This window comes from Microtus oregoni, unplaced genomic scaffold (assembly GCF_018167655.1).
Source record: "Microtus oregoni isolate MIOR12 unplaced genomic scaffold, Mior012 000046F_ref0000063, whole genome shotgun sequence".
NCBI lineage: Eukaryota > Metazoa > Chordata > Mammalia > Rodentia > Cricetidae > Microtus > Microtus oregoni.
Genome location: NW_024543220.1, coordinates 16,489,947 through 16,514,829, shown reverse-complemented (window position 1 = coordinate 16,514,829; position 24,883 = coordinate 16,489,947). Strand labels below are relative to the sequence as shown.

The following is a 24,883-nucleotide window of genomic DNA, read 5'->3' as shown; positions in this document are numbered from 1 at the left end:
TGAGATCTGGCACCCTCCTCTGGCGTGCGGGCATACATAGAGGCAGAATGTTGTATACATAATAAATAAATCTTTATAAAAAAAAAACACAGCATGCCCCTTCTAAAGGAAAAACAGCCATTTAGGGAGTTGGCAAGTTCCTAACAATGCCTCTCATTCAAGAAGAGGAGCCGTAGCTCGGGAGCCTGGCATAACTCAGCCTCCTTCTGGGCTTTCTAGAACTTTTCAAGGTAGTAGTAGTTAAGCTGGGATAGGACTCCATAGGGACACTGCCTCTTCTGCACAAAGGGACACAGTCAGCTCTGGTCCTGGTGACTTGCTTCTGGGCCAAAGAAACTTCCGTCCTTCCCATACAAGGCTGGCAGGAAGCTGTGCAAAACAAAATGAAGGCCTCAGGTGCCAGTGGCTGGGTTAAGAGTGGTGGCAGCCTGGGGATAAGTCGGGGGGACACACAGAGGCCGGGCATGTTTGTTCACCCACTCAGTCACCCTCCTTTGGGTGTATCGCTGGCACCCAAAGAAGCTGAAGGTCAAGGGTGTTCTTCTCAGGATAGGTGCTCAGGCACCCCGGGGGTCCTTAGCAATGGATTTAATTTGGCCGCTGTGGCCTTGTTTAGACCTCCTGGTTATATATTTGCAGGCCAAAGGCATGCCTCTAGAACACGAATGCAATACGTGGTAAATCAACAACCACAGCAAGCTTGCCGCTCAAATCGAACGATGCACGAGAGGCAGGACCTTGTGGGAAGTGAGCGGTCCCACGGAGAAGTGATCCACAGCTCTGCTTGCCGTGTGGGTTTGAGACAGCTGTCCCGTGTGACACAGATCGGCTCAAACGTGCAACGGCCACTCATGCCTTGGTTTGTCAGTCACTGGGAGTACAGGTGTGATCTACACCAGGGATTCTGCAGCTCATGGCAGGCCCCATTCCAGTTCCTCCATCACTCCAAGGAGAAGGAAGCCTACTTCAGGGTACGGATGCTCCATACAGAGAGGCGAGGCGGTCAAAAACAACGGTGGGAGGCTGCTGTGCTCATGGCCTGGCCCAAGTTCCATCCTTTAGGGCCCTCTTGTTTTCTCTTAAGCTTGGCATATAGGTAGGCACAGATACCCCAAGCTAAAGTAGAAGTTCCCTGAATCATTTAACCTTGCCAGGGCCCTGGTGATGCAATCAACGTGACCTTTTGCCATGCTGCTGTGCAGAATTATCTTCCTTTGAAACCTTGGAAGTACATGTGGACTTCAGAAGGGATTTCTGAAAAAATAATGTGCATGCATGTTTTGCATTCATGGGTGTCAATGCACCACCTAAGTGCAGTGCCCCAGGAGGCCAGAAGAGGGTGCTGGATCCCCTGTAACCGGAGTTAAAGACAGTTGCCTTGTGGGTGCGTGCAGGAAGCTGAGCCCAGGTCCTCTGGAATTGCAGCCAGTGTTCTTAATCACCGAGCCATCTCTCCAGCTCCAACTTTGGAAGGATTTTGTGTGGACTTCTGTATCTTTACCTCCCAATGAAAAGATTTGAGAGTGACTTCCTAAGAGATGGTGGCTCGAAGGAAAAGGGGCCATAGCAGTAGCTAAGGTGGTTTCCCCCTTCTTCCACGTTATCTGGGGGGCTTGTTCTCTCCTGGTTGCAAAACTAAGGCTCTCCTCTCAAAGGCAGGGAGCTGAGCTTTCCAAAGCCTTTTCCTGGGGCTGCTCTGAAGGTTTGCCTCAGGCACAGTTCCTGGGAGTGGGGAGCAGATACAGAAGGGCTGGTTTGGTTCAGTTCAGTATGGAAATTCTGGATTGTTTGTATGCCCCGTGTCCAACTCTGCTCCCAGGGGTTAGCTCTGGCTGTGGCCCACACTGTTGTTTAGGTCTTGGTTCAGGTCCAGGGCATGGGTACAAAGGGTAGAGGGAGCAGGGTTTCCCTGTGCCCCCCACCCCCAGCACACCAGAAAGGAAGTGAATAGCTCCAGGCAGGACAGGAGGTGAGGGCCAGGCTGTTCCATGGTTATGAAATCACCTTTGACCCACCAGTAATCCCACACGCCTTAAAGGCTAAACATTTACACAGAAAGGGAGAAAAAGCGCTGGAAGTCACTGGAGGAGAACCGTGTATTTGGCTTAAGGTCAAAGGGCAAGCAGGAAATTCCATTCATGACAAGGTCAGTGCAGTGTGGAGGTTTACAGGCGGCCTGGCTAGCTGGATGTCCCTCACCCTGAGACACAGATAATAGCTGATGGCGGCCAGGTGAAGTTGTATGTGTATGCATGCCCACGCGTGTGTCTGTCCATGTCTTTATGCACATATTTTTGCATGGTTGTGTCTATATGGAGCAGGGACTCGAGCTGAGCTCCTGGCAGCCTATGCAGTCATACAGGGTCAGGACCATCTGGGTTGGACATTTCCCTAGCATCCTGCTCCGAACGAGGTCTGACCGTAGTCCCCATTCAAACTTTTCACCCTGTCTCTCCTACTTGTATATACCCGACAAGCCCTATCTGCATCTTCAGAGTGAGGACCTAAGTACCTGAAACTCAAAGTCCCTGGGGATTAGCATGGGTGACATTCCTGGCTATATCCATGCTAAAAGGAGAGGTCTCTGGAGACTCTGGAGACTAGGAAGTGGTCAGCTAAGAGGACCGGGAATGAATGAGCCCAGAGCCAGCTGGATTTCTGTGGCAGAGAGCCCGTGCATACAAGGCCACTCCTGGGGATGCAAGAAGACACGGAGATGCCAGAAGTGAGACCTACAGTTGGGGACCAGGGACAGACGAGGCATCAGAAGAGGAGAGACAAATAGAAGTTGAGGAGGTACCTGCTGGGTGTGGCAGTCATAAGCCAAATGGTGACAGTGGCTTTATGTATCTGTTGATGTGGCTGGTGCCCTGGCAGTGAGCTCCTTCCATGGTCTGTGGCTAAAGTCCCTCTCACGTTTAGAGAGTCCAATACTCCATACATCTCAGCAGGAGACTAATCTGATCTCCACTGAGAAAGAGGGAACGATGGATGCTCACTGCAGTGGGTTGAACTGTGCCTCACAGAGCATGTGACCTATCCTAAATCCCGGGTCCTGTGAATGCTGCTTGATTTAGATGAGAGATCTTGGCAGTTATTAGACAGAGAACTTGAGATGGGACCATCCTTGATTCAAACAGAGGCATTTTAAGAAACAGACAGGGAGTACTGAGATATGGTGGCTGGGAGGAGGTAGCCACATGAAGACAGGGGCAGGCTGCAGCCATGGAATGATTCCAGCCAGGTAACCAACTACCAGAGACAGCCTAGAAATGACTCTCGCTTAGATCCCAGAGGCGCCAGCCCTGCTGATACTTTCTGAGCCAGAGTTTCCGGCTCCCAGAAGGCACTGCTGGGATTCAGACCCCCAAGGTGCGGCACTCTGAGGTGTAAAATTGTGAGGTGGCCCCAGGAGTGCACACTCCCCTAATCTGGCTGTGCTTCAGCTCCAGCAGGCTTGGAATCTGGTAACAATGGGAGCAATGGCAGCGGGGACCGTGGGGTGACAGAGGCACTAGGAGTTACAATAGTGTGTGTGTGTGTGGGGGGGGGTTAGTGTGTGTGTGTGGGGGGGGGTTAGTGTGTGTGTGTGTGGGGGGTCATGCTGCACCACACCCTCTAGCAGTGTGGCGGGCTCCCCAAGATCTCTTCTGTTCAGAGCCATCAAGATGGCAAGACAGGCGTGCAGGAGGGTGCCGCCTCCCTAAGGAAAGGTGGCATGGACTCCAGACACTGGTCTTTTCTTGTCTCATTTGCTGAAAGAACTGGAGGGGTCACTATCTGTGATTCCCATCATCCCAGGCAAGACAAGATAGTCTTGAGGACTCAAAGATCAGCTGAATTGGGAAAAGTCAACGTGCTTTGAGGAGGACACATGAGAGAGACGATGGGAACGTGTTTCAGCTTATTCCAGGGAGCTGGGTTTTATGTGATAGAAATTTTTTTTCTTGAAAAAAAAAGAAGAGAAGCAATTAAAAAGCAAGATACAAAAAAAAAAAAGAAAAAAGAAAAAAAAAGAAAAGAAAGAAAGACATCCACTCAATCTTCCGAACAGAATCTGCCACATATTCTTCGGGGATGCTTGCCTCTTAATGGCTTCCTGTTTGGATTCTGTTTACTCAGCCCAAGTTAATAAATTAGGTGCCCGTGTATTGCCAGGCTGAGCCTGACAGTGACAGAGCGCCTGGCTGAGGAGCTGAGGGTGGAATGTGGGATCCGCAGGCCTATGGGGCGGAAGCATCGAGCCTTTCATTGATTCCCTCACGACAGCTGAGGGGCCTCGAAGCTATTTCCCCCCAAAATGTGACTTTTTGGAACCTGAACAGAGACTGGACCTGACTCTTGCTCACGGGCAGGGTTTCTTCTTTCCTATAGCAGTGGCTGAACACTGAGATGCAGATGTCATATACTTATTCCAAACTCTGCAGAAGCAAGCTGCATAGCGGCGTGAAGAGACATTTCCATCTCATGCAGAGAGGCGCAGAGCAGGAGTCCTGGCAGAGGTTCTGCTGGGCCAGACGGAGGCCATTTGGGGTATTACTCTGTGTTCTGTGCGGCTTTGTACAAGCAGCGCTTCATAGAAACGCGTGCTTAGATCTGTCCTGGTCTAGCCTTTGTTAATATCAGAGCAGCACGCCAAGAAAAGATGTGTTTGCCGCCAGTACTAACTCGTTCGTAACTCTAAGTGGCTAATTCTGACGGTGATTAAAAGTATACGTGGAAAGCGGAAAGAAGGAAAAAAAAAAACTCCACTCACGTTCCACCCGTTTCTCCAGCACGGCCAGGTGGTTTGCAACTTCTGCTTTCAGCTCGTTGATCTTAAACGCTCTGAGGGGAAAAGTGGGGAGAAAAGATAAAACATGACCCAGACTGGCAAACACGTATGGGTTCCTACCTGAGGTGAGGTCTCCGAGGAGGCTAGAGAGGGGACCAAGACAGCAGGAGATGCTTTTAAAGAATGCATAATGTCCCTGGGTCTGGTGTCTTCACTACTCTGTCCTGGGTTCTCTGTGTAGACTTAAGGTGGGTTGACCCCAAGCCTGTACCCTGCCCTGACCAACACAGACAGCTACGGGGTACTGCCATGCTCAGAAATCGCTCTGAGAAACTAACAATACTGACATAGAATTTAGTAGGGTGTTGATGAACAAAAAGGAAGCCCCGCCCCTCGACCTACACAGTAGTTCAGTGGGAAACACTCATTTGTAAAAGGGTGTTTTGTAGGCGGCTTCAAGTCCTGGAAAAATGGAGTGGTGGGGGTGGACTCACCACCCCAGAACTAATAATCTTCCAGCAGCCACTGGACACAATTTTGGGGATAAGATGAAAGTTTGCTAGAATGTGCCTGGCTAGTCTCGCTACTGAAGCTACAGAAGCCTCACTATGGCTACACTCAGCTCCCACAAGCCTGAAAAGTACATGCAGAGATTACGGTACCTGGAGAACTGCTCTGCCACCTGGGCCAGCACACCCTGGATGAGTTCTTCTCTTTCTACAAACCAAAGGAGAGAGACCGATGCAGTACAGGCTGGGAGGGAGGACGCAGAGGCAGGCAGGTCACTAAGGGTTCTGTCCCTGAGCGAGCTGCAGGTGTTACTGCGAAGGATGCTTAGACTGTCAGTCGTGGGAAGCAGGGCCTCCATGAAGGTTTTCCCTCTTCTCTGCTGCCTGCTCTTACTGGCTCCTTGTCAGTGGCCCAGGCTGATGTTCTCCAGGTACTACCACAGCGAGATAAGGCAGGCCAGCCTCGGGGCTCTAAATATGGGCAGCTTTGTCTTAGGGCTCATTTTATGGGGACAATTACTATGACAGAATAGGGTCAATGCCCCCTGGAGTGAAAACATAGTGTTCTCAGGATGGGCCTGCAGAGAGGAAGCAGGCTGGGTGGAGCAGGCCTGGCCTCTTGCTGCCTGCCCTGTAAAACTGGGTTGGGTGGCCAGTTTTACAAGGTTCAGGCCCCAGACTGATCATAACTCGCCTCTTTCCTATTTCCTGACCAGCCCAAATGCTGAGACTTATGGGAAGGTGCAGATGGCCAGGCCACTGCCCTCTGTAGTGAGTCTGTCTGGGTCCTTGAGAAAGGGGAGACCTTCTTGTCCCAGTTAATCATTCATTCATAACCCCAAACTCAGAGACCCGATAAAGGGATTCATAGACGCTTCTGCAGAGGGGGTATGCTCAGTGGTAGAGCACTTGACTGCATAGATGCTTCTACATAGGCCTGATGCTTAACTTGCCCCAGCATTCAAAACAAAGCAAACCACAACAGCACAGCCAAGAAAATACTACGGCAATTTAGTCCGGCAACGGAACTCAAAAGCACCAGGGCATCAATTAGCACGGAGAGAGTGAGCACAGCCTGTCCGTGTGTGGTGGCGACATGTCTGTGTTTAGCACACCTATGGAGGTCAGAGGATAATTTGTGGGAGTCAGGTCTCTCATTTCATTGCACGGATTTGAGGACTCAAACTCAGGTCGCCAGGCTTGGCGGCAAGCACCGTTAACTGCGGAGCCATCTTGTGGGCCTCAGAATTGTTAAATTAAATATGACGAATCGGTACACACATTCTACTATTGATAATAATTTCAGCTCAGCATGCCTTTTTATCCCGTGGGAGGGTAAGGCAGGAGTTAGGAGGCCAGGTGGGCGGGAAGAACAAGTTCAAGGTCAGCTTTAAACTGCCCAAGGAAACCCTGTCTAAAGTGGGAAAAAGAGGAAGGAAAAGGCAATCATTTAAAAATGTTCACGTCTGGGAGACAGAGGCAGGAGGATGGCCAGCGAGTACATGATAAGCCAGCCAGAGTTATGTAGCAAGATCCTAACTTTAAAAACAAAAACAAGGGGGCTGAAGAGATGGCTCAGCAGCTAAGAAGTCCAAGTTCAAGTCCCAGCACCCACATGGCAGCTCACACCTGTCTGTAACCCCTGTTCCAGAGGATCAGCCTCCATCACGCAGAAATACACGTAGACAAAACCACCAATGTACATTAAACAAGAAGGAAAAAAAAAGACTTATAAAAAACAAAAGCCAAGTAGAAAAGTTAGCATCTGTTGTTAGATGTAAGAAAAATGGCTTTTGAGAGGCTGAAGAAATCTTTCAGAGGTTAAGAACGCTGGCTGCTCTTGCAGAGGACCTGGGTTTGATTCCCAGCACCCACATGGAGGCTCACAGCCAACTATTTATAACTCCAGTCCCAGGGTACACAGTGCCCCTTCTGACTCCAGGGGTACCAGGTATGCACACGGTACACAGACATATATGTTCAAGTCAAACTCTCATAAATAAATAAATCTAAAAAATTCTTCAAACACTGTTTCAAACGGTAACAGAACAATCCTATTTTTCAAACATGCTGGGAGGGAACCTTCAAAAACACCAACAGTTATCTTTTGCTTGTAAGATTCCATTTTCCTATTTTTTTTTTTTGCTTCCTCGGAGAATCTTTCATTTTTACCATGAATATATTTTAATTTTCTAATGAGAAAAAAAGTTGTTTCCCCCTCCCTTCTTGGTCACTTGTACTCAGTCCAAGAAACAGAACCTTGTTGGTACCCCAGAAGTCTCTTTGGCCTCCCTGACTCCCTGTCCCTCCACAGGTCACCTGAGCTCTAGGCAGATGCCAGCTCACAGCTTCCAGCCTCACAGGAATGCAGGTGTGCTGGGTGTGTCCTCCTGTGTCTAACGCCTGCAGATAAGACTGGGTGGCAGCGGCGGTGCCTTAGCACGGACCTGTGATGCCAGGACACCCTTACCAGGCTGATGCCACTGAAAATTCCAAACTTAGCAATTCGGTTCATCAGCGGTGTGAGTACCATTTCAAGTAGCACGTGGCTAGGTGACACCGTTGCTGGCACAGGCAGATGGCACGCAGGTCGCTTAAGGAAGTTCTGCAGTTGGTACTGTTATGCCCAAGTTTCTGGTCCCCAAGTGAATTCATGGAGCCGGATTTCCAATGCAAATGACATGAGGGTTTTTAATTCAAACTCAGGTTTGGACTACACCTCCACCATACCAATGCAGTGGGCGAGGGAAGTGCAGCCCCGAACCCAGGGAAAGGGGCAAACTTTTAAAGAGGACAACGCCACAGTCAGGGGTGTTTGAGTCCTGTCGTCTTGGGGTTGGGTGAGGAGCACACAGGATAAGGTAGTGGGCACAAAAACTTAACAAAGAGCTGAAAAGGTGTCGTCAAGGACAGGATGTCTCCCAAGAACATCTGGACCTCGTTAAATTTTATGGCCCTGCTCCCTAGCTCCTTAATTGGCTATTTTTAGGGTATCTGTTCAATTTCTGCTATCGTAGCATATTCCTGGAGCTGAGATCTGCTCTCCCCACAACTTATTATATGGCTTAAGATGAAACCCCTTCTTTAAAAAGGAGTTTCCGAAGTCAGGTCCTTACAGCGCTGGGTGCTCTAGCCCACTGTGTGAGCCCAGGAAGATGTGCTCAAGTTTAGACACATCACGCCATCTCTGTGTGTCTTCGACAACAAGCTGCTTTGACATGCCCTCCTATGGATGCTCAACATGCCTGGTTCACACCACGTCGAGGCATTTCTGCTCCCTTCCTCCCTTTCTTTTAGCAGGATTTTGCCAAGTAGCTCAGGCTGGCCTCTAAGTTGGGTTCTTTATGCTTTAGCCTCCCACATGCCTAATCCCTCTTTCCTAAAATATATTTGCTAGTGTTTATCCTCTGTACACAATAAAAAACGCCACAAAGAAGAATGACTCAATTTGGATCAATCTCTTAAGCCCTTGATGCTTCACGACCTGTGGGAAATCCTTCCGGTGCCGTATGACCTTACACTCCTCACTCCAGAGCAGGTTCAGTCACCCCAGCCCAGCTTCCGGTTGTCTGCTTCTTTTCTACTCAGGTGTCAGTCCAAATGCCTGCCTTAAAGCACTCCCTCCTGGTGACCACCTCCCTGTGGACACCTCGGAACAGCCTACCTGAGTCACCCTCCTGGCCCCACGCCCTGCACACGCCGCGCAGCCCTATGCCACAGAAACTATTTCATCGTCACCATAGCCTCTCAGAACTGTGTCTGCTCGCTTTAAATCGCCCATTAAACCTCCCCCTGAGGAACCTCACAGGGTAATTCTCAGGACTCAATAAAGGCATCAACCTACAGGTCATCTTCTGTCTTTGTCCTTGTGTTCCTGGCCTCTCTGTGTGGCCTGCAGGCCACCTGCCTATCCCCAGACCTATAAGTAATGACTTCTTTATTTCTAGCTTGTGTCTCCTAATCACTCAAAGGCTGAACTCTACCTAAGACCCTGAGGAAGTGTGTGGAGCTAACCCATGGCCACCTGGCTTCATACCCTCTAAGAAGAAAAGTCACTTTTCATGGCATGTCTCGAAGTTCATGGGATCTGATGCCCTCTTCTGGCCTCTGTGGGTACTGCATATAGATGGTACACATACATGCATGCAGCTACAACACCCTAACACACAAAATGAAAAAAGAATTATAAAAGCATTAACAAAACTCTTCAGCTACAGATGTAACAAGGCAGGACAGACTCTCACTGACACAATGCTGGAAGTTCAAGCTAATGCAATAAGGCAAGAATAAGAAAGAAAGAAAGAAAGAAAGAAAGAAAGAACGAACGAACACAGGACCATCATCTTGCTGATGGCAAGACTGTCTATATAGAACAGTCTAAGGAATCTATAGATAAACAACCTCTCCCAGAGCTAACAAGTGAAATTAACAAGGTCATAATATCCACATACAGTATTAATCATCATATATAATAATTACATTAAAAATACAATACCATTGCAAATCACTCAAAAAAGTCCCACAACTCAGGCATAAACCTAACAAAAACATATGCAGAATTTGTATGCTTGAAACTCCAAAATGCTACTGGAAAAATATGTAAATGAATTGTAAGTAACTCATGTTAATGACTTAGCGAATTTGACGTGGCAAACATGCCAATTCTCCCTAAACTGGTATACAGGCTTAAAGAAATTCCTGTCAAAAATTGCCGCAATCTCTTTTGTAGAAGTAGACAAGATTATTCCACAGGTAAAAAAACCAATGCAAAATGAATGGCCCATGGCTATAAACAAAACACATGGGAAAAACCTGCAGAGTGTCGGGGAAGTCAGAGAGTTCCTAGATGTGACGCCCAAACACACAGGAGAATTCTCTAAGCTACTTGTCAAAGTGAATCACTGCTATAAGAAGAACAGTGTGAAGGGGACGAAGAGGCAGCCTGAAGCCACACTCCAGGCAGCCAAGATGAAACAGACTCCATGCTTTGGAGTGTGTGTGTGTGTGTGTGTGTGTGTGTGTTTTAAGAGAGAAAGAGCATGAAGTTGGGTGGGGTGGTGGGGGATCTGGAAGGAGCTGGTGGAGGGGAAAGAATAAGATCCAGATATATTTTATGGGGGGCTGGAGAGATGGATCAGAGGTTAAGGCTGCTCTTCCAGAGGTCCTGAGTTCAATTCCCAGCAATCACATGGTGGTTCACAACCATCTATAATGAGATCTGGTGCCCTCTTCTGGCCTGCAGGCATACATGCAGGCAGAATACTATATACGTAATGATTGAATAAATAAATATTTTATGAAAAATTTAAAAAATAAAAAACAATTATTGCAAGTTTAAATAAGTCATTACCCCCCCCCCAAGAGAAAAGGAAAACTGCAGCTGGGGGGGATATTTGCTAATGGGGAAGCTGACAATGATTTGACACTGTGTGTGTGTGTGTGTGTGTGTGTGTGTGTGTAAAAAGCGGTCAAACCCAACAGCAGAAAACACTTCAACTCAGCCTGAAAACAGACAAGAGGTGACATGTGACCGACCATGTGCAGAGGAGTGTGAGCATGGGAACCATCCGGCATTCACAGTCACTAGGAAACGCGCATCAAAAAGCTTATCCTAAGATCAAAAAGGCTGACCACACCCAGGGCCAGGGAAGAGTAACCCTGGGTCACTCATGGCCACGGAGAGTCTGCGGAAAAGTTTGACAGGAGCTGACCTTCCAGGCGCAAGGAGCAAAGTCTATGTTCTCACAATCACCTGTGAGCTAACAAGATGACTGGAAGTGGTCCCAACCTGGGAACAAGCCAGATACCCTCAAAGGTGAATGGATAAACTAACTGTGCTCCTCCAAGGAAGGGAGCTTCTCTGGGAACAGCTTGGCCCAAATTACTTGTATGACCGCATCTATTCAACGTTCTAAGTGACAAAACTAGAAATCTGATTACCTCAGGTTAGCGACTGGCAGGGGTCAAGGAGGGGTGAAGTCAGAAGGGAAGGTAGGGTGGAGGAGGGGTGGTGTGCACCTGAGCGTGCTGGAGTCTGTAGCCGGCTGGTCACTGAGCTGCAGCTGTGCAAGCTGCCTCTCCGTTTGTTCTCCTGAGCATCTGATCTGAACTCTCCTCCAAGCCAGTTCAGAACGGAATAAAAGAAAATAAGGAAGGACTGGAGAGATGGCTCAGAGAGAAAGAGCACGTGGTGGTCTGGAGTTAGATTCCCAGCACCCACATGGTAGCTCACAACTACAGGGGGATCTGTGGCCTTCTTGGGCATAAGGCACACCTGTGGCACATAGATATTCATGCAGACAATAGTCATACACATAAAGTGCAAATGAGTAACTTGAAAAAGAGTTAAGGAAGAGCTGTCCTTTGGGTTAGGGGCATGTCTCTTGGGTCTCACAGCACTTTTATGCTTGAATTTGATTCTCAGAAGAAGCAGGACTCAGTGTCCAGATAGATGTTGGTATTCCCGTCTATGTTAAGGCTAAGCCTTAGCCCACGTATGACCCCTGCCAGCATCTCTGTGGTTCTTAGAAACAGCTCGGAAACAGCGGCATACCCACTGGGGCCACAGTCAGGCTGTGGCATCCACTCTGAATATACAACTCAGCAGAAAGAGCTCGCTGGGGCATTCATACAGAGGGCAAAGAACGAATTCTTCTTCAAGAAAAAAAAAAAGGAAAAAAAAATCCTGTGTCGCACAGCCAGTCACATGTCCGTCAACACAGCCCTGGTCTGAAGCGGTGTCTGCCACCACAGGGATCCCTGCATCGGCACCGTTTTCTCCCAGCATCCTGCAGAACTTGAACGCAAGCCAGGAACACGTGTAGCATCTTCATGGCAGTGTGTGGCCTGTCACGCAAGCCACTGCCTTTGCTCCTGTCCCTGCGCTGGCTTTACTGTCTTCACTTAGGCTGGCTGACAGCCAAGGTTTTGCCCCAGCATCTCTTGTGGCTTGCCCTTCCCTGGTGTGTGGCATCTTTGGGACGATGAGATGCATAGGGAGCTCCCATCAGCCTGGGCTGCCCCGGCCTGGCTGCCACATCTTCCAGGTGCTCCTTCCCATGGTAATTACAGGCACAGCTCGACCGCACAGATCAAGGGTGTTCATTACAATGTTCCCACTTTTGTACACATCATGTTTTGATCACACCTGCCCATCCTCTTGTCCCCTCCACCCCAACCCTTCTCTTTCCCCTAATAACCCTTTCTTTTACTGCCCTATCATTTGAAAAGAATGCTGGTTTCTACATGAGAAAAAGCACATATTATTTCTCTCCATCCCCCCAAGGAGCCTAAAACCTCTAGATTTGGGGGCAACAGGGGGTTCAGTTGTCAAGTGTTTGTCATCCCCAACTTGGTAGCGAAGCCATGCCCTGCCAGCGAAATCCACTCCTAGAGATGACACCGATAGCTATTTCCCAGGCTGCACGGCACATACTGACTGAAGAAGTTTAAGCACATGCAAGCGCTTTGTTTTGAAGACGGCTTAGTAGCTCTGAGAAAAGTCAGCAGTAGCCAAGAATGCTCGTAAGTCATAGCTTCAGGCAACTGTCATCTCTTTGGGGTCCCTCTGGACCTCAAGCAAAGGCGACGGTCTGAGGGGAGGAATGTTGCTGGCCCGCACAGACAGAGCCTGCAGGAGAGCAAGCTGGCATTCCCAAGTTAGCTGTTTTCTAGGGAAACTCCAGGAGCCGAGCAGCTAATGCAGAGTACCCACCGGCCCTGTGCGTGCGTGCGGAGAGCTGGTGGGAGCACACCAGGGAGGACTCCCAGGTACTGACTGCCGCCACAAAGGTAGGTGCCTCGCTCTAAAGAGCAACTTCCTCCAGGCTGGGGAGGCTTGTGTGCAGTCTGGTTTGTGGAAGCCTTAGCTCCTGCAGGCTGCTGTGTCTACAGATTTCCTGAGGCAAGCATCCACAGTAGATGCTGGCGAGAGCTGGCGGGAGCTGGAGGTCTCACAAACAGCACAGGAGGGCTGAGTTTCATTTTAGGACAGTGTGAGAGGGCCAGCAGGGGTCCAGCTTCGAGGACGTTAGGACATCACAGAAGCATCACACCACTGATGTGGAGCTGAGAAACCCCAGCTCCCCCGTGCTCAGCTAAAGCAGGGTCTGTTCTAGAACAGGGGTCTGGAATACACCAAACCTCTGTCAATTCTGGGGGAAGCTACTGGGGTGTCAAGAGAGACAGGTACATAGGTGCACACGGGATGAGGGCCCCGTGCCATGGGGCTTCCCCAAGCAGACCACGGCAGAGTCTGAAGTCTGACTCCAAGCTGGGTTACAGGGGACATTCAAGGAACCTGCCCCTGCCCCGCCCACTTCTTCCAGGAATTGTTTATGTTGCAGACAATTCCTGACCCTGTCGGGACTCCTGTCATTCAGTGGCAGAAAGACACAAGCGGTTGGTTAAAGGGACAGCAGGAAAGTCTGCTGTTCTGTTACAAGGAGCAATTGCACACTACATGTCGTCCAGGGCCAGCAGGCTGGTGACTCGAAGTCCTTTGTATGCTGAGCGGAAGAGAACAACAGCTTTGCCAAGTTTTTCCATCCCCCTAATGCCTGAGCTGGTTTGGACACGACCCCTCTTCCCAGTCCCAGGCTACTGCATGGAGGTGGACGGCCTGAGGTGCCAGTATGGGCATCTACATCTTAGCTCTCTCAGCCTGCAGACACAGCACTAAGAGCTGCAGGGGCGTTAGGGGTGTGGGCATACACCTGTAATCCTTATAACTGGGGAGGCTGAGGCAGGAGGATGGAGAATGGGAGACCAGCCTGGGTTACTACATAGCGAGAGCTTCTCCAAAATAGAAAACAAAGGACACACCACCGAGCCTCTCACCCGGCAGACAGCAATGGCTCACGACTCCCCTGGGCTTGCCACGCTACTCTACTCAACCGGAGGCAACAGACGGGGTTCTGCGCATTCCCCCAGCTGCACCGGATCAACAGAAACCTCCCCAAACTCCGAAAAACAGAAACCAAAACCAAGCAATACCTAAACAACAATGAAAATGTCTACTCCTTCGGGTGGTGGAATCATCATTATCGCCACTGCCACCGCCACGTTAGGGATAAAATGAGCCCTATCTCCTAGACTCAAAGAGGCCACTCTCCCAGAGGCCCTGGAGACAAGGGAAGGTACAGTCAGCTCATCTCCCTCTCCACCCTTGCCCTGGGAAACAAGAGGGACCAGACTCACCTCCGGCCCCACTTCTGCTCTCTCCCAGCCCCTGCAGCAGCCCTCCAACCAGCCTTTCTTCAAAACAGTGTGTGGGAACAGTCAAAGCTGGAAGGGTCACTGGGCACTCATTGTTTATGGGCCCCATAAAACTGACATTCAGGAGGAGGGGGAGGGGAGGGACAAGACACACTTCCTTTATGACCCAGGAGGACAATAAAGTTATATGATTAACAGTGACCTTGCCTGGCGCTTCTTAAAGTCGCAGGTTCTCTGGGTCGCCCTGCTGGGAAATCACAAACTCTCTCAGCAGTTGAAGGATTGGTATAGGGCATTTCAGTAACAAGTAAGCAAAAGGCGCCAAACACTCTGATGTCCTGGCGAGCCAAACTGCTGCGTCTGGCAACTGTCTTGGAGGTTCAGATCCACAGGCATGGGGTGTACAGAACTCTGTTCTTGGGGTGGAGGTGGGGGTGCGGGGGTCTGTCATGCTCTGTGTGGTCTGCCTGATTTCTTTTTCTTTCCCTGCCCGCTTCCTTAAGAACCTGTACATAAGGATACACAGCGTAGGCAGTCGTAACTGCCAATGCTGCCAGTCTCCAGGCTGCTTGCAGCAGGTCACTGAGGAATAAACATTGATACACATGGATACTGGATGATGCTGGAGAGCCAGGGAAAGGCAGAGAAGGGCCCCAACTGGCAAGGCAGCAAGAGAGAGGAACTGGTCTGAAAGGCTGTGCCCTGCATGGTTCCAACTATAGGTCAATCTAGAAAAGGAAAAACCATGAAGACAGGAAAGAGGGCTATGGGAGGGAGCCAGGAGCCATGGAAACAGATCTCCCTCCCCTTCACCTGTGCCCCCGCCCCCACACCCTACTGGCCAGGTTGGCTTTGAATCTCCTGCTAGTCTCAAGGATTCTCCACCCTCAGCATCCTGAGTAGCTGGGAGTACAGGTGCCGTCACACTTCTGGAGCCCAGGAGGTTGAAGGTTTTCCTTATGAGGCTGCGCTGGGGGACACACGGCACTACGCATTTACAAAGCTGAAAAATGTGTAAAGCCAAGAGGGTCCCCCATGGTGACCTGTGGACTCTGGGGAGTACCTCACGTCTGTCACTGAGGGTGTAGGGAGAGAATGGGTAGGAACGCTTTGGTTTTCATTCAATTTCGCTCTCAATCTAAAAACACCAAGTCCCTACGTTTAAAATAAGTTGAAGATGGAAATCACGGTGCTTAGAGCAGCAGCTAAGAGCCATGCTGAGGGGCATGGAGCAGGAATAAAGCAGAATGTGGACATCTACCCAGCCAACACGCACAGCAGCGGAAAAGGAAAAAACCGAGATCAGCAAAAACCAAGCACCCTCAAGACTAAGGCTGTTTAACGGTGATGGGAAGGTTTTTATTGTAAATTTGCAGGGGAGAACTGTCAGCGGCCTCTGGAAGGGTCCAGAGCAGGTAGAGAAAGCGGTAGACCAAACATGGCCAGCAAAGGCAGGGTTAGAAGAACTGAGAGGAGCCAGCATGGACTCTGAGATGTATGACAGGGTCTTCTAATTCTGACGGAGTCTGGAGTCAGCATGCACTTTGGGATGTTAATAACCAGAGAAGCCATTTGTCCCTTCTGCCAGTGAGAAAGGAACTGGCTCCTCAGGTAGAGGGGAAGGGCTTCACAAGCTCCTGGGGAATGCTGGCTTTCGTCTAACTGCCAAAAGGTAGGGAAATGGGGTTTCCTTTGACCTGACAAAGTCAACCCTAGCCTGATCTGTAGTCTACAAAGCAAGTTCCAGGCCAACCAGGGCTACACTGAGACCCTCAGACAGCCAGACAACCAGGCAGTCAGTCAGCAAAGTAATCTCCCCAGTATATATTCTTTTTTTAAAAAATTATTTATTTATTTATTATGTATACAATATTCTGTCTGTGTGTATGTCTGCAGGCCAGAAGAGGGCACCAGACCCCATTACAGAAGGTTGTGAGCCACCATGTGGTTGCTGGGAATTGAACTCAGGACCTTTGGAAGAGCAGGCAATGCTCTTAACCTCTGAGCCATCTCTCCAGCCCCCCCCCAGTATATATTCTTAAAAATTACTTTATTATTTTGTATGGGTGGGTGTTTTACTTGCATGTATATTTATGCACCCAATGTATGTAGTACCTCCAGAGGCCAGAAGAGGATACCAGTTCCTCTGGAGCTGAAGTTCCAGGTAGTTGTGAGCTGCCGTGTGGGTGCTGGGAACTGTATCCAAGTCATCTAGAAGAGCAGCCAGCGCTCTTAACCCCTGAGTTGTGTCTCCAGCCCCAACCAGACAGGTATTAAGAAGTCAAAATGGCTGGGATGCAGGACCTAAAAGTGTATCTCCCAACACACGACTGTCTCCGTGGCAAATCCTAGACTTTAATTATGAAGCAATTACTAAAGAGTCAAGCAGTGTTCACAAGACATTGTCAACACACATGTTCTGATTGGGTGTGCAACCAATTAGAAATCTAAAAATCTCATTTACAGGAAAACCTGGGAACAAAAAAAATTAGGAATAAATGTTTTTTTTTTTAAAAGATATGCAGAATGTCTGTCTTGAAAAAACTTGCGGAGACTGCCCAAGGGGAGGACTGTCTCATGTTCCTGGGTGGGAAACCTCAATATGATAGAGACATCCTTGTCCCTCAAATCTACCAATCCATATGTTGGAAGTATTCATAATCGATGACATAGATCCTTTCTTACATTTTTTCTTTTTGAAACTGATATTGGAGAAAATATTTCAGTTACCTAAATCAACCCAAAAGGAAGACAAATGTATGAGATTCAGCCTGCCTGGTATCAAGAACCATACCATGTAGCTGGCTTAGTACTGATGTTGATGCTAGGAACCAGGGGTGCACACGGAAAAGGAAAGCTTGGGAAAGAAGCAGACGCTTCAGAAGTGTGCCAGTGTTAGGGGACACACACACACACACACACACACACACACACACACAGAGAGAGAGAGAGAGAGAGAGAGAGAGACTCATGACCGTGGGGGAGGGGCAGGATCTGGCAGTCTTAGGGTAGGAGAGTAATGTGGGAGCTTTGATGAGGCAGTATGATGGGGCTTTGGGGGAGGAGAAAAAAAACATCCTTTCAAAGCCGGAGAGGGACTGCATTAGGAGAGACAGCTGTCAATCATAGCACGGTGGAGGGCCTGAAGGGAGCAATGTAATCTTTTTCTTTTCCGTTTATTTATTTATTAAAGATTTCTGTCTCTTCCCCGCCACCGCCTCCCATTTCCCTCCCCCTCCCCCAATCAAGTTCCCCTCCCTCGTCAGCCCAAAGAGCGCTCAGGGTTCCCTGCCCTGTGGGAAGTCCAAGGACCACCCACCTCCATCCAGGTCTAGTAAGGTGAGCATCCAAACTGCCTAGGCATCCACAAAGCCAGTACATGCAGTAGGATCAAAAACCCACTGCCATTGTTCTTGAGTTCTCAGTAGTCCTCATTGTCTGCTATGTTCAGCGAGTCCGGTTTTATACCAGGCTTTTTCAGACCCAGGCCAGCTGGCCTTGGTGAGTTCCCGATAGAACATCCCCATTGTCTCAGTGTGTGGGTGCACCCCTCGCGGTCCTGAGTTCCATGCTCGTGCTCTCTCTCCTTCTGCTCCTGATTTGGACCTTGAGATTTCTGTCCGGTGCTCCAATGTGGGTCTCTGTCTCCTTTCATCTCCTGATGAAGGTTAATATTCAGTATATGTTTTTCTTTGTGTTCTCCTTATTTAGCTTCTCTAGGATCACTAATCATAGGCTCAATGTCCTTTGTTTATGGCTAGAAACCAAATATGAGTGAGTACATCCCATGTTCCTCTTTTTGGGTCTGACTTACCTCACTCAGGATAGTGTTTTCTATTTCCATCCATTTGCATGCAAAATTCAAGAAGTCCCTGTTTTTTACTGCTTAGTAGTACTCTAGGGAGCAATGTAATCTTAAATTCCCTAGAAACAACAACAACTCTTTACTTTTGCAGGTTTTCAGGGAGTGGCAGGAAATCCCCTACCTCGCGATGTAACCTGACCAGGTCACCATGCCAGGGGCAGGCACAAGGCAGGACTGTAAACTTATCTTACAGTCACAAGGGAAGGGGGCTGGGCAAGTTTCTCCACCATTGCCAGCGGGGGCTTGCCAGGTCTTTCCTCACAAGGGTTGGGGGTGATACCACACCTGAGTCCATGAGCTAGCTAACGGTCAGAGCAGACAGACGGACAGAGCAAGCACAGATTCTAGGAGGAGATTTGTGCCTAGTGGAAGTCCTGTCTCCACAAAAGCGCCAGTGGGTCCAGGGCAAGGGCCGCCTCTCAGCCAGTCTGGTGGTGACAGCCCAGGTGTGCTGAGGGAGACGGTTGGGCAGTGAGCCCTGTGTAAATCGATTTGAAATGGATCACAGCTCTACAGCCAAAGCTGAGATGAGCCTTTCTGAAAATGCCTCTTGAGAGAAGATGAAGGACATAGCAAAGATAAAAGAAAATATGTTACTCCCGGTGTCGTCCAATTCTCCACCTCTGCTCCTCTGATGACCTCATTAAGAACATGAAAATGGTGGCGGGGCGGGGGGTATAGAAAATAGAAGCCAGGATCTGAGAAAGATAGTTACGTGTGACTAACGGGAACCACCAGATCACTGTTTCCTACGGCAAGCCACAACAGAGCAACAACACAGGCCGGTTTAAAAAGTGACCAAAATGTAAGCTATTCCAATGGCCAGTTGATATATAAAATGCTTATATATACCGCCAAGTAGCCTGAGAAATACAAACGGAGGCTGTACTGAGATGCGAGGGGTCTCATACCCACCAAACTGTGAAAGCAGCAGGCTGATCATGGGTGCCCTTGTGGTAATCAGCAACTGAGCTGTAGCTCGTGAGTACAGTGGTCATTTCCCCATACACTTGTCGCCCTTCTTTGCCTCCGTTTCCCCTCCCTCCAAGGACTTTCTGAGATCACTTCAAATAATGCCACGGAGCCTAGTTCCATCTCCAGACACATGGGAAGTTAACCCACTTATGTGGCACACTTGCTCCCAGGCCGTACCTAGGATGCAATGTTGGCAAGCAAGCCCACAGTGAGACTTTCACAGTTATCATAGCAGTTGGGCCCCAAATCAGAAGTAACCTACGAATACTAAAACCCAGAGACAGATACTTGGGTTCAAGTTGAAGACCAAAAAAGCAAAGCAACCAAGCCGCTAGAGAGATCTTACCACTACCAAGGCTCAGACAAACAAAGGGGCGATCCTACAACGCTCTCCACCAACCTCATACTCCACTGAGTTCCTGTTCCTTCCACTTTATAGTCCTCTCTCGGCCCAGCCATATCGCTCCTGTCTCCACCTTCTTCATGCTGGGATTGAAGGTGAGATCCCAAGAGCTGGGATCACCTTTGTGTGAGCTCTGTTTCTCTTTTAGACAGATTCAATCTCGTGTAGTCCAGGGTTGTCTTGAACTCACAGAGATCCGTTTGCCTCTGTCTCCCTGCTGGGGTTGAAGGTGTGTGCCACCACTCCCTGGCCTATATGGCTAACAAGTGTGACTACTCTGCCCTCTGGTCTTCAGGCAAGCTTTACTGATTAAAGCACAGATAATATACCACTACAGTGACCACTGTGTCCACCACCCACAGGGGCCTAGAGCACACGCATGCTCAGAGTCACAGAAGTGGTCAAAGGCCTATGAATTGGTAACTGTGACACCAAGCCAGAGTCCGCACATCGAGGTGGCCGGCACACAGCAGGAGTCTGTACTAAGTAGTGGCACTAGGGAGGTGGCAATGCAATCTGGTGACACAGGCAGAGATGGCGTGCTCTTAGGGTATGGGGGAGTTGCCTGGAGGCAGCACCCAGGGAGTTGCTAAGGTTGATGGAGACCTCCATCTTCACTGGGTGATAGCTGTCTCTCTGGCCTTTATCCAATTCCTCGAATAGCGCCCTCTGAAACTGCGCATTCTGGTTAGATCTGGCTGAGCACTGGGTTCTGCTGGCCCTCAGGATGTCTTGGTACAGAGGGCAGTTGGACCATGCATGGCCCTGAAGCCCTGAGCAGCATTCAGATGCCAGTGACATTCTCAACCAAAGGAAACCCTATGGCCAGGGCACACATTCTGGGGGCCTCTGCCCCGCTGCTTGCCACCCGCGTCTCTGGCAGTGGCGTGATGCTGCCCGAGCTGGCTAGGCGGCCCCAAGGCGAAGTGTGAGCCCACCATTTCCGAAACAGCTATTTTGTATTTCATACACTGCACCCTATTTGTTTTTAAAAATAATGCAGGCATGGATGACTAAGATTTTGCTTATGAAGCTTAAAAGCCTTAATGCTTTGGGCTGAAACTGCACTAAATATAGAAAATATTATTAAGAGGCATTATTACTGCTCACAAACAACACATCTGCGCTCAAATTCTGAGCAGTAACTTGGCTTCTGGGCAAAATCAAGAGCCCACACAGCGTGTGTCAGTTTGGCCCTGAGGGAGAGCCCCTGCTCCATTAGAATCCTGCAGTTTTGTTGAGACAAGGTTTTGCCCATTGGACAATGCCCTTGGGGTTACTTAAAATGATAGCTACCATTTATTGAGCATCGCTAAGAGGCAGGCCCTCACTAAGCATTTTGCATAAATTACACCATTTACCCTCTGAAGAACCCCGCTGAGGTGTCTATTTTAATTCCTATTCTGCACAGGAAATGGAAACTCATCTGTGGGGAGCATGAGGTAGCTTTCCCAAAGCCACTTCACCCAGCTGGCAGATGATACAGCTTCAGACGGGCCATTTATTCTTGGCTTCCTATTTGCGAGTCCAAAGCTCTAAGTCTGGGCCCCAGAGAAGTGATCACTTAGGGAGGTTATCCAGGAAGTCCTCCAAGGTGTGTGTGTGGGGGGGGGCAGGCACCGAGGGATATTCATGAGGAAGTGACCATGGTGGACAGGGGTCCCTTTGGGCAACTGCGCTGGTGACGTCAGAAGACTGTCCTCTGTGAGACAGACAGCTGTCTGGGGTGGTGGCTTTTCCTTCACTCCTGGGCTTCCCTGAACAGAGGAAGTCCTCAGGCAGGCAGGGAGAGAGGGGCTAGAGAAGGGTGCCACCGACAGGTTTGAGAACAGCTCAGTGAGATACTAGCTTGTTGCACCAACAGTATCTCCTCTGCTTTGCTCTGAACCTTTAGTACTGCTCTCTGGCCCTTCCCCTTCGGTGATCAGCCGTCTAAAAGGACTGACTGGTTTACTCGCTGTATCTCAAAACACTTCAGTGCGGCAACCACGCAAAAATATACATGAGGGGCTGGTGAGATGGCTCAGAGGGTAAGATCACTGGCTGCTCTTCCAGAGGTCTTGAGTTCAATTCCCAGCAACCACATGGTGGCTCACAACCATCTGTAATGAGATCTGGTGACTTCCTTGCTAGCAGTACATTGTATGCTTAACAAATCTTTAAATATATATACATGAAAATCCATAGCAGTATCACTCACAATAGATACACCCCTCAGGTTTAGACCAAAATGTGGCCCATGCACACGAGGTAGTGTCACTCATGCCTAAAAGAAATGGGAGCAGCTTCATGCCACACAGCCTGTGTGGACCCCACACTAACTGCAGGACATGGCCCCCCTAATGCCACAGTGGCATATTTGAAATAGCAATAGGCAAATCTATAGATGCGAGGCAGACCAGATGCTGCCAGGGCCTTGGGAAGGGAGGGGAGAGGAAATGGAGATTGCAGGCCCACAGGTGTGGGGCTTCCATCTGGGGTGATGGAAACATTTGGGGATAAACAGTGGCAATGCACAGTGAAATACATGCAGACAAAACCGCTCCGCCACACGCTGAACTCTGGATGAAATAGCATGCAAATTACACCTCCAGCAAACAGGAAAGCCAAGCTGAATGCAAATTCCTGAGGGAGCTCCCTCATCCCCTGTCTCCTAAGACAGGCTTGCACACTGAACTGGCAGGGACCCTCTGACCTGGTCTCCCGGAGTCTCCAGCAAAGGTTCACTTCTACCCTCCACATCGAAGGGGGCAGGTGTGTGCCGTGGACAGGCTGCCTGCCCCCGGGGGGAATTCTGAGCATTGTCTACTCCTGGCCACCTGTCACCTGTGCTCTGCCCTCTGTCCTTTGCAAACAGTGGTGGCAACAAAGTTGCAGCAAATAAAGTCCTGGACACCCCCCCCCCCCCCCCGTACTCCATCTTGGAGGCAGAACATTCCAGCCATGCGCAGTGGAGCTGGTGGCACGGGCACCGTGATGTAAAGAACTCCACGGGACTCCAGGTTGGAAGGGCGTGGTTCCACGGGCCTGTCCTGGGCTCTAGGGGAATGCTGGGCCATGAAGGAGGGCATGCAGAACCCACAAGCACTCTACACGTTCAGAAAATTGAAGGTGCCATTGCTAGGTTCAGTGTGACTCCATGGCCAAAGGTTGCTGTGTCTTGAGAAAGTCATGGGCACACAGCTCTTCCAGGGGACACATGGCCACTGCAGGACCCCTCCGCTTGAGAAAGCCAGACACATTTTGCTTTGTATCTGGGCGGTGGATGTGGCAGCCATACTTGGGGGGAACTGCTTTTCATGAGACCATATAATGATTCTTCTCTATGGATCTGAGGTCTCAGGACTGGCATGTGGCTATTATTAAGACATGCACGTTTCTCTCGGGCAGGCATGCTGCAATGGGCTGTCAACCGCAACTGTATGTCTATGTATGTATGTGTGTGTGTGTGTGTGTGTGTGTGTGTGTGTGCGCGTATACACACACACACACACACACACACACTGTATATATGAAGGGAAAGCGGAAAAGGGTACATTAGAAGAGAATGGGTGGCTAGCACCCAGTGTCTGTTAGCCTGACCAGGAACATGAATGAGGAGAGGATGCTGACCAACAAGGGAGGTGCGGTGTCTCTCTGCGGGGAAGGGACAGACCTGCTTCAGAGTCAGTACCTTCTTCCTGCAGAGTTCACACTGCACTCCCATGCTACTCTGAGGGACAGAGCAGACCCAAACATGGCCCAGATTTGCTCGGGTTACTTCTGCCAAAGAGCAGAGACCTGTCCTTTTGTGCTAAGCAGAAGCTTATGCAGGGCCCTGCAGTTGCACCCTGGCTGCTGGTCACCCTCACCCTGCTGGCATTCTGGGGGAAGCCACACTTCCAGGTTGCTCCCTCACTTAAAGAGCGCTCACACTCACGGTGTATGGCAGGCATTTTTTGGTTCTGTCTGGTTCTGGCCTGTGGAGAGGATGCATCCTTCTGCCTGCGTTCAGGCTGCCGTCAGAAGCTGGGATGCACACACACAGGCCTTGGTCCTCTGCAGTACTGCCTATTTCTCCAAGTCATTCGTCATGCTCGTGACCCCAGACGTGGAAAGAGCTTCACAGCATTGGCCCAGCTGCTCACATGCACCCTCTACACCGGCCTTCCCCAAACCCTCCAGGAAGCTCAGCTCTTAAGTCCCCAGGACTCAGTTCTAGCTTATGTTAATAAATCAGAACCCAACTCCTACCAGTCTTGGTCTGGCTCCAAAGTCACACAAAACTCCATTTTTTTTTTTGAGTCAGTGTCAGGACTGGCTTTTCCAACACACAAACTATTTATAGTTTTACAAACTAAAAGATCCTAGAAACTGAGATTTAAAAATGTTTGTCATGTAGGAATTGAACCCATCACTTTACGTATGCTATGCACTACACTATAACCTCTCACACATGCAAACCCATTTCTGTAGCACTAAGAGGAAACCAATGCGGTTACCAAGCAACATCCAAAAGCCCTTCACCAGCAGCTACAACCCCGAAAGGAAGACACCCCAACAAGTGCAGAAATTCAGGCATGAAAGAGGCCATGAAACATTAGTAACATGAATTGTCCCCAAATTATTCAGTGTATTCAATGGGATTTCACTAAAATTCTAGGCAGTCTTTTTTTTTTTTGTTTTTGTTTTTTGGGTTTTATTTTTTTGTCAGTCATTGACAGACTCACTCCAAAAATTATTTAAAAATAAACTCGGTGTCAATTTTGAAAAAAATTAAGAAAAAAAAAAAAGAGGCTTTGCTCACCCATTTGCAAGACTTGCCATGGGTCCACAGTCATTGGTCTACGTTCATGGTCAGGACAGGTGTGTGTGCTAATAGACCAGGAGGCTGGGTCCAGGTGAAGACTCATACAGGTGTGGTCAGCTGATTTTGCACAAAGGGGCCATGGTGACAGCATGGGGCCATCTTTTCATCTCATGGAGCTGGAGCAAATGAATCCCCATATGGAAAAAACATGCCTCAATCCTCTCTTCGACTTGGCAGACTAGACTAAGCAACCCCTGCCTAAGGAGAAAAGCAGGAGGAGGAGCAGTGTGCTGTGGAGGAGCCATGAGGACACAATCCGCTTCCTAACCCACAGCTACAGCTGATCGTGAGA

At 49.4% G+C, this 24,883-nt stretch overlaps 1 protein-coding gene across 5 annotated transcripts in view; it reads right to left on the bottom strand.

The window, feature by feature from the left end:
- Pde9a (phosphodiesterase 9A) overlaps positions 1-24,883 on the bottom strand; it is an 88,180-nt gene that overhangs the window by 24,796 nt on the left and 38,501 nt on the right. For 3 of the 5 annotated variants that reach the window (XM_041634610.1, XM_041634608.1, XM_041634611.1), the window contains exons 5-6: positions 5,437-5,491; positions 4,757-4,827 (exon numbers count right to left, since the gene is read on the bottom strand). In XM_041634610.1, the coding sequence (XP_041490544.1) occupies positions 4,757-4,827; positions 5,437-5,491 (126 nt within the window). Of the gene's footprint in view, positions 1-4,756; positions 4,828-5,436; positions 5,492-14,481; positions 14,588-24,883 lie in introns of those variants that run through there. The other 2 variants (XM_041634614.1, XM_041634613.1) reach the window with 2 other exon arrangements.